The sequence below is a fragment of the Mastacembelus armatus genome, chromosome 11, assembly GCF_900324485.2.
Source record: "Mastacembelus armatus chromosome 11, fMasArm1.2, whole genome shotgun sequence".
In the NCBI taxonomy this organism is placed as follows: domain Eukaryota; kingdom Metazoa; phylum Chordata; class Actinopteri; order Synbranchiformes; family Mastacembelidae; genus Mastacembelus; species Mastacembelus armatus.
In genome coordinates this window covers 19,093,296-19,108,122 of record NC_046643.1, presented here as the reverse complement: position 1 = coordinate 19,108,122, position 14,827 = coordinate 19,093,296, and the positions used below count along the sequence as shown (strand labels likewise).

Below are 14,827 nucleotides of genomic sequence, written 5' to 3'. Positions count from 1 at the left end.
AATAATTAAAATAGTGGGGGAGGTTTATTGCTGCTCTCCATATATTGATTCAACCGATTATTTTGATTTTGATTTACACTAGCTGCACACACCCAGCTCAACTAATTTAATTTTGCAGGAAATTCTACCTTACAGTCTTACTTTTGCTCATTTCAGAGAGGTGTTCATTCAGCTTTATGATGATTTTATAGGCTGTAGTTGCTGATGGCGAACTGTAGTGGTTTAGCCTGGAGTTGGTGATATAAACTATGCGGACATACCTGTTGTTCTCATGTGATTTGTGTGTCAATTGTGAAAGCAAATCATTTCCTGTACCAGTTTGACTATCTGCAGGTAACTTTCCACACCTGACAGGGTCTGTACTGTGCCTTCCGGTGTATTAATTGTATGTCAAAGAAACAGACCAATTTCTTTTGTCACAAAGATGGAAGAGAGTTGTTATGGTTGCTAGTATAAACAGCTGCAAGACACCTAAAATCAAAATGTTTTAAAAAGTTTGTTTATTGGACCTCCTCCGTGCATCTGAGCTGCTCTTCACGGAGTCTCCATAAAAACATTATGCAGTTGCAATCAAAAGGCAGCACAACTTAAAACTGGAATAAAAACACAACCATACACAAATCAGATAAGCAGGCAGAAAATAAATACCATACAGCTGTAGGATATGGATTGTTTCTAGAAATAGTAAAGGACATAAGTGGGTTCCCTTTTACACTTTAATGAAAGAGTTACAGAATAATATTTTCCGTAAAACAAATTTCTTGGAGAGCACAGGCATTGTTGTGATTTCAACATCAAACTACAATAAGAAGTGAAGTAACAATGAAACTACATTTAAACGACATTTGGATTTATAAGAGTTAGTATAGTAATTGTGATGTGTGAAGCAAACAGTGCTACACGGATACTATCAAATTTATATATATAAACATATATGTAGTGAGACTTCAGATTATCATTACATACAGTTTACATTTCCTCTTCTATAGCTAATGATAGGTATTTTTCCTACTTTGGTAATGCCACAGTGACGTTTAACAGCTACAGTGTCAAAACACATTAATTTGCATGAATAAATTATAATTTAATTGACAGATATCAATGCATGCATAACACCAGTAGAGCTCATCTATAAATAAATAACACATGTAGAAAGTAATTTCAGTGATGTCACAGAAAAACACAGAAAGTGAGCATCATAGGGGAAGAAGAAAGTCATCCAACACAGGCACACAAGATCAGACATGCATTTTTAAATACAGATGCTCCTGAAGAAAATACATTGTAAAACTCTTACATACACCTCTTCACATTATTTTGATACCAATAAGATGCCTATATGATATATGTTTTAATACCTTCCCCAGATGTTATGGTGAGGTAGAGGGCGACAGTATGATTGGGTTGTGGTATAAGGCAATTTGGAACAATTTGTAGGACACAACATTTCAGAGGTAGCTGCTTAACCTTTCATTGAACCTCTCATTCTGGGCGACTGATGCAGCAAGTCTAAGATGAGGAATGGTAAACATATAATGTAAAGAACTAAGTTAACAAATAGGTACGATAACACATCACAGCAAGATCGACTTAACGTGAAGAAAGAAAGACACATTTCTAACCATCAGTGTCTTAATTCTGATCTAGCCTGTCGAATCTTAAACCTCCCTTTCCCTGTAGAATAAGCTGACACGTGATTATCAACTGTCTCTTCACATCAGACGTTAAAACAACAACACAGTTCAGAAATTCAAGACAGTTATCTTGGTGTCATTACGCTGTTCATTTCAGTAATGTTTCTCTGGACCATGGCAATGCTCAGGCTACAGTTATAAAAATATCAATGAGATAATAATCATGTATAATCAGTAAATTAGTTAACATGCATCACATGCAGTCAGAGAAATGTGTGGTACAGTGCTGAAACTGTACTGGTTTATCTAAAAAGATTTCTCTGCCTAAAACCCTAAAACATTGAAACTGACAAAACATGATGACAAACAGACAAACACCTGACAACGGCAAAGACGTAGGAAATGACTAAATGATTATACTATAGTCTGTCAGACATACATGATGAGGGATGGCTGTGGTTTCGTTAGTAGAATTAGTAAGTGAAGGTTTTGAATGCATGTTTGTATTAAACTTTTATGTTAAGATGCACTTGAGGTTTAGCAGCAAGGCAGTGCACAAAGGCCATTATAGAGAAGACATTAAATGCAAACAGACAGTGGAGAAACACTTAGACTAAAGATTCTTATTTCGTGTGACACAAACATAGAAAATGTGATATACTATAAAAGCATAAGACTGTAAAGACAAAGTCTGCTGAAATTATAAAAAAGTACATGATACATAGAGGCTACAGTTGCAGTTGGTGCATTTTAAAATCTGGTCGTGCCAATAAAAATCAATTGACAGGCCTGAATTCTGAAAAGAAACTAAACTTGAAACAAAAAAGCAAAAAGTGAAGTGTTGGCCATTTTTACAACACAAAACCATCACAGTCAGGTGTAATGTACGACAGATGTGACAGATGTTAGCGGAGTCCAGGCAGCTGATAAGACTATGGACCTGCCTGGTCTCTGGTTTGCTGTGGTCACTTCAGCCTGTACGAGAGGCCACCTGCAGAACGGAGGGATTGGAGGGAAAGTTCATTGTCAGTCAATCTTTTTTTCTACAAAGACTCAAACAAATGCACAGAAAACAATCAGTAACCTCTTTAGATACACACTGCATTTACTTCATTATATACACTGCATTACTTCATTATACTTTAATGATACTTCATTACTTTGGCTTTGGAGAAAATAATGTACTAATGCAGCTTTGATATTAATTCATGAGATATTTTCTATATGACACATATCAGCATCAGCATAGAGTACAGGCGAAAGCTGAAGACCTGCCATTAAACTATAAGGCATTAAGAAAATACACCTCAATCTTTACACATGAACGATTTACCTGGGAGATGTTGACCCCAGTCAGTTTCTCCATGGCTTCAGGGAGCCGGGTCATGATTTCCAGCACCTCTCCGGACAGTTTGGCTGCACCCACCTCTCCATGCCCACTGGAAACCATGGTCACCTTGTTGGCTTCACTCAGAGGCCTGCTGATCTCTTCTGCCATCTGGTGGAAGACAGTTACTGTTAGAACCATGATCGATCTTTTATAAACTCTTTCATAGACATAAACAAGGTTTAAATGCTTTTTGTGGACTGTAAAGTTTGTGATCTCTCACCAGAGGCAGTTTCTCTAGCAGCATGTCCACCATCGCTCCATCCTTGTACAGCTGGAAGGCCTCTGCCTTCTTCACCATCTGCTCTGCCTCTGCACGACCTTTGGCCTCCACTGCAAACGCCTCAGCCTCACCTTTAATCTGAAGGAGACATAAGGATGAGTTTCCTTCACTGAATATACAAAATTCATTTTCACCTTAAACTATTTCAAAAGCTTAATAAAGCTGAGGTGGGACCTGTAGTGACCTGTGACTCACCCTGATGGACTCAGCTTCAGCTTCTGCCTCCATGATCAACTGAAGTCTACAGACAGAGAAAGACACACAGAGTGAGCAGAGAGACAGATGGGCTGAACCATCTGTGGGCCATCTGTGCTACTATCAGGTAGACAGATCAATATCAAACCGTCAACGTATTCTAGCTGGACTCCATCTGTCCCTGTGAGGTCAAACAGATGTCAAACATCTGGCTGAAACCTGCTGTCATGTTAAAAAAGGGTAAACACAGTTGCTTAAATAATGAACACAATGCAGAGGCAGTTCATGTTCATGTTTGAAGTTTTGTGGTCTGAAATGTGGCTTCTGCAACCACTTCAGTGAATCAGTATCTCACCTCGAGACACAGCAACAGAGAAAATGACTGTAGGCACAGTCCTTACACTGAGCCACCTGTTTGTGAACAACACCATCCTGTAAACTGCAACTCACCGCTGAGCCTCAGCCAGTTTTTCCAGGCGGTACCGCTCAGCCTCCGCAGGCTTCTTCACCTTGGCCTCCAGCTCCTTCTCCCTGCGGGTGATCTCCTGCTCCTGCAGCGTGATCTGCTGCGTCCGCTCAACCACCTGGACCTGCATCTTCTCCTCCTCAATACGCTGTTTCGTCTTTGCTACCTGGACAGATGTAAAGTTAACATTATAACTAGTTCAGGGTCAACAGATAAAGCAACCTCCAAATGTCCAGACGCTGATAAATCCAGTTGTTGTTCACTCTGGCGTACCTGCAGCTGGTAGGCCATCTCAGACTCAGCCTTCTTCGTGTTGACCTCGATGTCATACGCTGCCTTTTTCAGCTCATAGTCCCTCTGGGCCTTTGCCATTTCAATTTCATTCTTGTACTGAGCTGAGATTTTCTCCTGCATTGCATGGGCTTCCTGCACACACACACACACACACACACACACACACACACACACACACAGAGAAACAGGAACAGAGAAAGGAAGGATTAAATGGGAGTCAATGAGAACAATTCTTGATATTGTATAAATATGATAAATGCAGAGGGGTTTAGACAAAAGTAAGTGGTGAAACAGAAACTGAAGTGAAACAGACAAACAGAGAAGAAAACAGTCAGGATCATCAAGACAGCCTCAAACACAAGCCTCAGGCTATTAAACCCTGTTGGTGCCTGGTGAAAAGAGGGTCTTTGTGTTGAAAGGAGACACTTAGCTCCTTCACAGAAAAAAAATATGATAGAGACAATGTGATACATCTCACCCTCATCACAGCGTCTCTCTTATTCTGGGCCTCTCCGATGCGAGCGTCCTTCTGGACCTGGGCTGTGCGAGCCTTTCCCAGTGAATGCAGGTAATCCTGAGCACCAGAAGGAGACAGAGGATGGGAGCTGTGTTCAGTCAGGACTTCCTTTGAAATGTTTTTTAGGAATGTGTAATGTGTTTTTGGTAGATGACAGCAAAGTGGTACCTGGTCGTCGTGAACATCTTTGAGCGTGTAGCTGACCACACTGATGCCCATGTTGACCAGGTCTGAGGAGGCCACCTTAAAGACCTGCTCTGAGAACTTCTTACGGTCCTTGTAGATTTCCTGTAAGACATAGATGTTTACTGTGACCTGAGAGTTAAGGTCATGAGTCCAAACAAAACCAAGCTCTATCCCAGCCAGAAATCATGATCTTGAATGTATTAGGTGTAATTGTACTGTTGTTAGAGTGTGTGTGACTGAACCTCGACAGTCAGGTGGGCGATGATGGCCCGTTGGTGCCCCTCCAGTGTTTCCAGGGCGATCTGAGCAATCTCACCCTCTGACTTGCCCATGAACATCTGGCAAGCTGCAGCCAGCATCTGTTTATTCTGACCCTGGATCTTCATCTGTAGAAAACAGCAACTTGTTTATTATCACTGACACCATCAGGGGCTTATTCCCCATGTTCACTATGAGTAAGAGTCCAGACACAGATAGTTTAGTATTTGACATTTGACAAGAAGCTGCTTGATTCACTAAAGGCACTAAAGGATTCTTCTGTTTCCTCTGCAGTGACTCCCACTCACCTGGGCTATACCTGTGACAGAGACGGGCACCCCGTGACGGGTGTAGACTTTATCGCTCCTCACGTTCAGAGTCAGGGTGTTCAGGGAAATCCTTCAAAGGGTCAGAGCAAGACAGATAAAAAAACAAGAGGATTATTGATTGATTAGCCACTGCTCTAATGGTACACATTTAAGTGTAGTCATTTCCGCTGTGTACTAGTATTGAGTTAAACCACTGAGTGCAGGATTGAACAGTTACCATAATAAGAGCAGCAGCACATGCACTGGACCATCCAAATGTATCCTGGACACAATATGGATAATATCCTTCATTTAAAAAGAAGATTGTCTATGTGGCAATATAATCACAAATGTGTTAATCATCTTTCTATGACGTATCCCACTATTATTAGTATAAAGTTATTGTTTCTTTCCCAATTTGAATTTGTATTTTTGCTGCTGTGGTGCAGTATGTTCTCTGTCAGTCTGCTAAACCCCAGAAAGGTTAGTAGTAAATGAAGATGTTATGTGCAGCAACAACAGGAACTGAAGACAGACAAGCATCAGTGAGGAGCAGGAGACAAATAACAGACACAGAACTTACCTCTGTATCTGCTGGATGCATGGGATGACGAACACTCGGCCTCCGGCTATCATCAGCGGGGGAGAACGACAGAACCCTGGCAGAGATGAGTCTTAAATCAGCTTAGACCAAGAAATCCATAAACAAAACATCTTCTTTGGTCACGTTTGCCTTCAGAATTCAGTAAGTCATTTCCAAAAGCTTATTTATAGAGCTTATCTACATAATGATGACATCTGTATATATGTGATGTATACTGTTTTTTTTTTTAATAAGTTGATGTGGCCACTATAAAAATCATCATTTTACCTGACACCACCATAGCCTCGTTGGGACCACAGGTGTAGAACATGTTTTCTGATCCTCCTTTAGACTAAAAACAGAAGAAACTTAGAGTCACCCAGGCCCTCTGTCGCAAATACTCCATCTACAAAGGATTTCTGTTCCTAAATCCATTGGCATCAGTGTGAAACAGACGCAGAGATGGACATCACCTCCTGTACATATACACTCTTATCCGATCTTCAAAAATAAGGACCCTAAAAATGAGAAAGGCTGATGCTGTCTGACTGAATTGGAAGGGAGGGGTTGTGATGGAGGGCTAAAATCTAATTTACACAAATGCTGCGCATGTAAAATCTGCAAGAAAAGCCGAAAGAACAAATGAAAACACACATTTGAGCCACCGGTTAGGGATGATGAACACTTTAAATATCTGTACAACACCATTCCTTACAAATCGAGCCACCAGCCGTCAATTCAACCGATTTTCCATGGGTTTTTGTTTACAACCGAGAATGGATGTAGATGGAGGCGCAATATCGACACGCACTTACCGGATAGTAACTAACCAAGCTGGTTTAGACACTGTGGCGATAGAAGATAAATATCGGCCTGTGTTGGTTAGAATAAATAAAATCTGGTGCCAGGTGAAGATTATTCCTGTTAAGTATCAGATGAAAACGTCAGTAAATACAACAGCGCCGCAGCTCAGGGGTTTCTACTGCGCATGCCCGGGTGTGACACCGCCATCTAGTGGTGGGATGTGGAGCTGTCCTCCGTTTAGACTGGGACATAGGGACAATGTTTTCCTCCTAAGTGTACTAGTTTGATTCAGTGTTTTTATAATTAAAATAATAACTCCTGTCCCGAAGGTAAGGAGTGATCCAACTTTGAAGAACTTTTACTTCAGTATCTCCATTTTCTGCTAATTTATGTTTAATACCTTCCTCTCCACTGTATTAGTCCTTATAGCTTTAGTTAGCTGAACATTGAGAGATTCAAAACCTATGATAATATTAAACGTTAATGTATCAGGAATAGCTGTCAGGGGCCATTTGCCTACATATATATCACTTTTTATTTATTTACCTCTTCTTAAGGTACAGTGTTCAGTGCAGAACTTGTACTATTACTTCTTTTACACATAGGCATATATATTTTATTATCTCATTACATTGTACTGATGTTTTCTTGACCTGCCCATGTTACTCTACTGTCTTATCTTACCTTATAATAGCAAGTTATAATTGAATTTACACTACTCTTAGAGTAAAATGATACACATTTTAATGCATCAGTATTTAGAAGTACTTTACTTTTGGTACTGTAAATATCTATGACACTAACATTTTATACTCTGAGGTATTGCTATTTTTATTTAATAAAAAATCAGAGTACTCTCATCACTGGTGAAATAACAACATACAGTAGCAGTAAATGGAACATGCAGACTTGTACTAAAGTATTTAAGTAAATGTATTTAATTACTTCGTCTCTGACTCTATTATTTTCTATTTTACTCTGTTCTTCTTCTTGGTCACGTGGGGGCTCCAACGGGGCACTGATGACAAAACACGGCACTCCTTCTTCCGGTCCTTGCTTTTCACTCATGTAAACCCCTTTAAATTCCGTCAAGCCAATCAGCGTCGAGGCTACAGCGACTCCAGCCAATCATTAGTTAGAACAGGGTGATTGACGTGACCCACCAGTTTATCCCCGCCCTCCGGCCCGGGGCAGCGCACACACGGTTCAGTCTGCGGGTCAACATCTTTATCTCCGCATCTTTGCACTTCCAGCACTAAATAATCACTAAAAAACCCGCAGTCATGAGGGAAATCGTGCATATCCAAGCCGGACAGTGCGGGAACCAGATTGGTGCTAAGGTAAGAAAACACTTTGAGAACAAAAAAACTTATTTTTGTTGTTTTTTCCAGTTTTTTTTTGCTAGTTAGCATCTGTTCAGTGTTTCGTTGTTAAAACTTTTACAGGCATTTCTTTTGTTACGAATTTCGATAGTTCCCAAAAGAATTAAATGTTATTTAGAAAGATAACATCAAGTTAAGTAATTAATATCTGGCAAAATAATTATTTAATGTGTATAAAGATACAACAGGACCAAGAAACATTCAGCCCTATTGTTTGTACTCAAACTATCAATAACCATTCAATCTTTCACTAGTTTAGGATTAAACTTATTATTACCTGTTTAAAATACCTACATTTTTACTAAAATTCACCACAATCCTGGTTAAAGTTAAACAAAAGTTAATTTCATTTTATGTTTGTTTTTTTAAGGCTCATAAGCTTCAAATTCATTTGTTTTCTGTCAACTTCATTTATCCAAATGAAATCAATACATTTTGTACTTTTATAATGTATTTAACAACACTGCTGCACAGATTTATTACTTAAGCTGTGAAAAATATTCCCTTCACAGGTGAAATGGAAATGAAATCTAAAAATCTGACCTAAATCTGTTTAACTGTGCCAGAAAAAAAGCAATAAATCACTGCTGAGATATCTTTATGGTTATGTGTCATAAAAATATAAAGTCCGGTCAGTGTTTTTTCTGTATGAGCAGGTTAAAAGTTATACTAAAGCGAGACAGACAGAAGAAGATTAAATAAAACCACAGGATTCATAAAAACACTAAGAACCATAGAAATATTGTAGAAGTATTGTAGTGATACTGTATTTCTGGGGTGTGAAAAGACCAGAACTCATTAGTCCTCTTTACCCATTTCTACATTGAATACCGTAAAAACTCACTGTCTGACAAACTGTGACTCGTTGATGCATGATTAATGAAGCTGGCCAGACTCGATGCACAGGGCCAGCTGCTGTCTTGGCCGCCTGGTGAGCTGGACTCTTTATCCCCGGGTAAAAAAAGGAGGAAAAGGACAAGAGAAGAGGGTGAAAGGAAGAAGGGGAAATTTGCTGAGGCAGAGGAGAGGAACGTATCGGGAGGGGGGTGCAGGGCAAGAGACAACAAGTGGCTCAGTGTCTGCTCTGAAAGCACAGATGAGGTCATTTAAATCGCTGCCATGCTCACACCCGGGGGCCCACAAACCACCAGTGACCCTGAAAACCTTGTTTACACATAAACACATTTGCAAAGTGATTCTCTGAAGTAAAAGCCTGTTGCTCAGCATTTTTGTTCAGCTAATGTCCAAACATGCAGTTTTCTGTCATTCAAAACAAAAAGCTTTAAATCCTCACATGTGAAATTATTAAACCAGTAATTGTTTCAGTAAAAATCACTTAAATTATTTGTTTTCAAACAGTTTCTGATTAATTTTCTAATAATTGACAAATTTTTGTACCTCTAACATTATTTATGAATCAGAAACAGGAATCTAACTTTTAATTGTTTTGCAAATATTAAAAGAAAATAGCAGAAATTCTTGTGATTTTTAAGAATCTGACAAGATATTACTGAGTTTATATTTGGCCACTGCACCATTATCCAGCTGAATCGCTCCAGGGGCAGCAGGCGTGGCAGCAACATATGGAGCGGGTCAGACTGCCCCATCACCAGGGATCAATGAACACATGGTTATTTACAGGACTCAGTGAGACTGAGGTCATTCTGCATTTACGATAGATTAACTCCTCAGGGGACGCTGTGGCATTTGTACTTTATGTTTCAGAGACAAATCTTGTGCTTTTTACTGCACTATATTTATCTGTTCTTTTCATCCGCTTGTTTTCATGGTGATCATCGGGGTGAATTCGGGGACAGCCAAAGACACCGGGGTGACGGGTAGTGAAGATTAGAAAACGAGATTTTTCTGCTCCCAGTCTGTCTCTTTCCCTGTCCCACATAAACTTGGAGCCACAGACGTGCCAACCTCCCTCTGCTGATCTCTCTCTCTCCAACACACTCGCAGCTCTTGGCACAGATTAGGGTCAGTGGACTGAGCTGCTGCGACGTCCGCGCTCATCTTAAGCGTTTGCTGTTAATGTCTCAGCCTGTAGAAACGAGGCCGACTGACTCTTCTGTGAAAGCTCTGCTCCTATTGTCCGTTAGACTTCAGATGGAACGAGTAGTTTTCTGCCAATCCTTAACACTCCCCTAAAAAAAGGCCTGGGAAGATGGTAAAAAGTCTTGAATGTTGTTTGTGACTTTCAGCCAAGAAATATCAACAGTGAAGTCTATGCCCTGTGGGCTTGACCCACATATGGGTCTGGCTCAAAGGAATATTTATTTTACTACTGTGAATTATATACATTTGGAAAGTACTGATAAAATGTGATACAAGTGTAAATAAACTCATGCATACAGGCCTTATTGATTGTTCTTCATCATATTGATCACTTGATCACTGTAATCACCCCATTTTCCAACATTTTTAAACCAAAAATAGTTGTTTTTCATTCCGCCCCCACTACTTCCTCCTTTTGTTTTCTTGTCCTCTTGTAAATGTAGAGTTTCTGTGCTGCCTTGTTCACCCTCTGGCTGTGCTTTGGATCAAAGCTGCAGTCTTTTCTAATTTCAAACAGAACAAGTTTAAATTGTGTGTGTGTGTGTGTGTTTGTGTAGCCTGTAATAAGTGTGATGATTGGAGAAAACTGACACACAGATCACAGTTCAGGTCAGTGTTGATCAGAAAACCTTCTTTCACCATATTCCCAGAAGAACCAGCTGTCACAGGGCATATTGCTGTGAAATTAAATCAGATGTCAGTTTGTGCCTGGGCAGCACAGAAGAGCAATTGACTATAAACCACGTGCAGTTTGCAGCAAACTGACCTGCAGTTGAGGCCAAAGTAAGGACACAGCTAAGCAATGTTTCCATCGTTGAATGTACAGGGCGATTTATTGAAATGAAACCTGCAAATGGATGGTTCAGGTTTCAATGCAAGGAAAGATTCACTGTTTAAAAATGTGAAGGCTTGAAGGTGTTTAACAAATTCACCTTTATCTGTGTTTGACTTGAATTTATCACACAGCTGTGAGTAGAAGCACCGGCTTCATTACAGCCTCTGAACTGACGTGACTCTTTGTTTAGTTCTGGGAGGTGATCAGTGACGAGCACGGCATCGACCCAACAGGAACCTACCATGGAGACAGCGACTTGCAGCTGGACAGGATCAGCGTTTATTACAATGAAGCCACTGGTAAGTACGTCCTGACACGTGCTGAGGGCTGAGTTTTAAACTAGGGTTGCTCTTAGATACTAAGACTCAGGAGCAGGTTCTGGGTGACATAAAGTCATTTACCTGTAGATGGGTCCTTCCCCTTTCCTAAATCTAAACATAATCTTTACAGTGATCGGAACGAAGGTAGACTGATGCCATGCTGACTGGCTTTTGATTTTTATTAATTACAGATTTATAAAAGTGTTCATTTTAGGATTATAAGCAAGTGCAGACATATCGATAACTGTGTTGCACTAAGACTTAGAATTAATGTTTTCCAAACAAGAACAGTGCTGCTGTTGCAATAAAATAAGGATTTAAATAGGATTTACGTCATAACGTTGCCTACCACTGGTCTGAACTATGAAAAGCACATGAATCATCGCAGATTTATTCAGCAGCTAAAAACTGAAAGTTCTGTTTGTTGTCAGATCAGGCTCAGTAAAGGGTCACAGTGTATTAATGATCTGAAGACAGGCCATGTGGTTAAGCACTTTGAGATGAGACAGCTGCTTTCTGTAGTTTTGTAATGCTTGGCTCCATCTAGTGGCCACATGAGGCAACACACCCAAACATGAGCTGGATGGTGATAAAACTGAAGAACACGTGGTTCATTTTTCATTACTCAGTATCTCTAACAGCAGCTAAATGAGATGTTCACAGTTTTCTTGATAATTTGATAAAGTGAGAAAATTTCTCCTTAAATTCGAGTTACAGAATTGGGTGACTGGCGTGATATTAGCATAATTAGAGTTGTCTGTATTTAAACCTGTGTGTTTCAGTTTTCTGTTTCTTTTGTGGTTATTTATTATGTCTGCAATGATAAACAGATATGTTGTGTTTACTTGTGTGTTTGTGTGTGTGTGCACAGGTGGGAAGTATGTGCCCAGAGCCATCCTAGTAGATCTGGAACCAGGCACAATGGACTCAGTCCGCTCTGGACCCTTTGGTCAAATCTTCAGACCTGACAACTTTGTCTTTGGTAAGAACACACCCAGATGGAGAGGAGGTCAGAGGTCAGTGGGGCTTGTAGTCTAACATCTTCTGACATGTGTTGCTGGAGGTTTAGCCTCTTCAGACTTGGGAAGCTGCTGCAAGTGGGGTCTTGACTCCAGCTGAGGGATGAACTCTGGGTGTCCCCATTTTGTGGTTTTGGTCCTGTCCCCTTCATGTGACAAATATAGCTCGGCTGACTGTCCTATATGGCATTGACAGCCTCAGTCCTCTTGTATGAAACCAGGCTGGCCCTCGCTGTACTGACTTTGACTTAGTGATAGGATACTTGAAGCAGTTTTAAAAGACCAGTGTTGCCTTTTGCTTTTTGCACTTTTCAACATTAACATGACAGAAAAGTTATGAAAAGAATAAAGAGGTAAAAGGCTGTGATTTCCATTTTGTTGTCAAATATAAACATCATTCTGTCTGTGCCACCTGGTCTGTTTCGTGCACTGAAGAGTTAAGGCATCACGTCATGTGGAGAGGATTATTATGCAACATTTCCATACAATTTTATATATATATATATATATATATATATATATATATTTTTTTTTTCCCAGGTCAAAGTGGAGCAGGAAACAACTGGGCCAAAGGTCACTACACGGAGGGGGCGGAGCTGGTGGATTCGGTTCTGGATGTGGTGAGGAAAGAGGCTGAGAGCTGCGAGTGCCTGCAGGGTTTCCAGCTCACACATTCCCTGGGAGGAGGCACCGGCTCCGGCATGGGCACCCTGCTCATCAGCAAGATCCGGGAGGAGTACCCCGACCGTATCATGAATACCTTCAGTGTGGTGCCCTCTCCTAAGGTAGCACATGAAATAGTGTTTATCTGATTTAGACTTAAATACCTAAGTGTAATGGAATTAATCCCCCAGTTTGTTCTTGTTCCGTTTTACATTTAATATTGATTTATGATTTTAAAACATTTTCCATTTGACTTGGCTAATTAATTAGTCTTGTTGACAAGTAATGATGATCAGTATCAGGAGCCCAGTTAGATCAAGTGTGTCTAATGAAGAGCTAATACAGTCGAACATCCTGTTTCTCCATCAGTGAACGGCGTAAAATAAATAAATGTGAGCCAAGAGTCAAAAACTCTACACAGTAAATGATCAGTTACTGGAACAATCCCCTGCAGACGCTGCTCATCTTGACTTAAGGGGAAAACAAAATGATATACTGAATTTTAAATGCTCTACATTCATAGAGTTATATATGGAGTCTATGTTGATTTCCCTTGTCTCTGTCTTCAGGTATCGGATACGGTTGTGGAGCCGTACAACGCCACGCTGTCTGTCCACCAGCTGGTAGAAAACACAGATGAGACCTACTGCATTGACAACGAAGCCCTTTATGACATTTGCTTCCGCACTCTCAAACTCACCACACCCACCTACGGCGACCTCAACCACCTGGTCTCAGCCACCATGAGCGGCGTGACCACCTGCCTGCGTTTCCCTGGCCAACTTAATGCCGACCTGAGGAAACTGGCGGTCAACATGGTCCCCTTCCCTCGTCTGCACTTCTTCATGCCTGGCTTTGCCCCTCTGACCAGCAGGGGGAGCCAGCAGTACCGCGCCCTGACGGTGCCTGAGCTCACCCAGCAGGTGTTCGACGCCAAGAACATGATGGCGGCTTGCGACCCTCGCCACGGCCGCTACCTGACGGTGGCCGCCGTGTTCCGTGGCCGCATGTCCATGAAGGAGGTGGACGAGCAGATGCTGAACGTCCAAAACAAGAACAGCAGCTACTTTGTGGAGTGGATCCCCAACAACGTGAAAACGGCCGTCTGCGACATCCCGCCGCGCGGCCTCAAGATGGCCGTCACCTTCATCGGTAACAGCACAGCCATCCAGGAGCTGTTCAAACGCATCTCCGAGCAGTTCACCGCCATGTTCCGCCGCAAGGCTTTCCTCCACTGGTACACCGGCGAGGGCATGGACGAGATGGAGTTCACCGAGGCAGAGAGCAACATGAACGACCTGGTGTCCGAGTACCAGCAGTACCAGGACGCCACGGCCGAGGAGGAGGGTGAGTTTGAAGAAGAGGTGGAAGATGATGCCTAGAAAAGAAAAGAAATTAAAAAAAAAAAAAAACGTAACAAAGAATGAGCCGAAGAAAGAAAAGAAGTTAAAAAACCCAAGAGGAAAAAAAAAACTCACAAAAAGAGAAAAAATAGTGACGTGAAATGAAGGAACGTAGCAGAGAAGACGACTGAACGTGGGGCCAGAAGTGATGGAGGAAGGAAAGATGAATGTAGGCAGAGCGGCAGGATGAGAAACGATGACAAAGACATGACCAAATTAATGTGCCATG

At 41.2% G+C, this 14,827-nt stretch overlaps 2 protein-coding genes across 2 annotated transcripts; one reads left to right on the top strand and one right to left on the bottom strand.

Annotated features, from left to right (window-relative positions):
• Positions 1–483: 483 nt before the first annotated feature.
• Positions 484–7,070, bottom strand: flot1a (flotillin 1a). The gene is made up of 13 exons (XM_026300124.1): positions 6,927–7,070; positions 6,400–6,463; positions 6,112–6,187; positions 5,529–5,619; positions 5,205–5,348; positions 4,945–5,064; positions 4,738–4,833; positions 4,239–4,391; positions 3,950–4,131; positions 3,500–3,545; positions 3,245–3,382; positions 2,968–3,132; positions 484–2,625 (listed from the first exon to the last, which is right to left on the bottom strand). The coding sequence occupies exons 2-13, from the start codon at positions 6,440–6,442 to the stop codon at positions 2,605–2,607; spliced, it is 1,275 nt and encodes a 424-aa protein (XP_026155909.1). The 5' UTR covers positions 6,443–6,463; positions 6,927–7,070; the 3' UTR covers positions 484–2,604.
• A 1,051-nt stretch (positions 7,071–8,121) lies between these two features.
• Positions 8,122–14,649, top strand: LOC113126035 (tubulin beta chain-like). Its single transcript, XM_026299787.1, has 5 exons — positions 8,122–8,255; positions 11,384–11,492; positions 12,385–12,495; positions 13,073–13,317; positions 13,765–14,649. The coding sequence occupies exons 1-5, from the start codon at positions 8,199–8,201 to the stop codon at positions 14,575–14,577; spliced, it is 1,335 nt and encodes a 444-aa protein (XP_026155572.1). The 5' UTR covers positions 8,122–8,198; the 3' UTR covers positions 14,578–14,649.
• Positions 14,650–14,827: the final 178 nt, after the last annotated feature.

What these genes read in the sequence shown, in the direction of transcription:
- LOC113126035 (XM_026299787.1), top strand. Translation starts at nt 8,199, where the DNA reads ATGAGGGAAATCGTGCATATCCAAGCCGGACAGTGCGGGAACCAGATT. An exon ending in TTATTACAATGAAGCCACTG is followed by an intron (nt 11,493 to 12,384) that starts GTAAGTACGTCC and finishes GTGTGTGCACAG; the next exon opens with GTGGGAAGTATGTGCCCAGA. An exon ending in ACCTGACAACTTTGTCTTTG is followed by an intron (nt 12,496 to 13,072) that starts GTAAGAACACAC and finishes TTTTTTTCCCAG; the next exon opens with GTCAAAGTGGAGCAGGAAAC.
- flot1a (XM_026300124.1), bottom strand. Translation starts at nt 6,442, where the DNA reads ATGTTCTACACCTGTGGTCCCAACGAGGCTATGGTGGTGTCAG. An exon ending in AGATGGCCTACCAGCTGCAG is followed by an intron (nt 4,132 to 4,238) that starts GTACGCCAGAGT and finishes ACATCTGTCCAG; the next exon opens with GTAGCAAAGACGAAACAGCG. An exon ending in CTGGGGTCAACATCTCCCAG is followed by an intron (nt 2,626 to 2,967) that starts GTAAATCGTTCA and finishes TCCGTTCTGCAG; the next exon opens with GTGGCCTCTCGTACAGGCTG.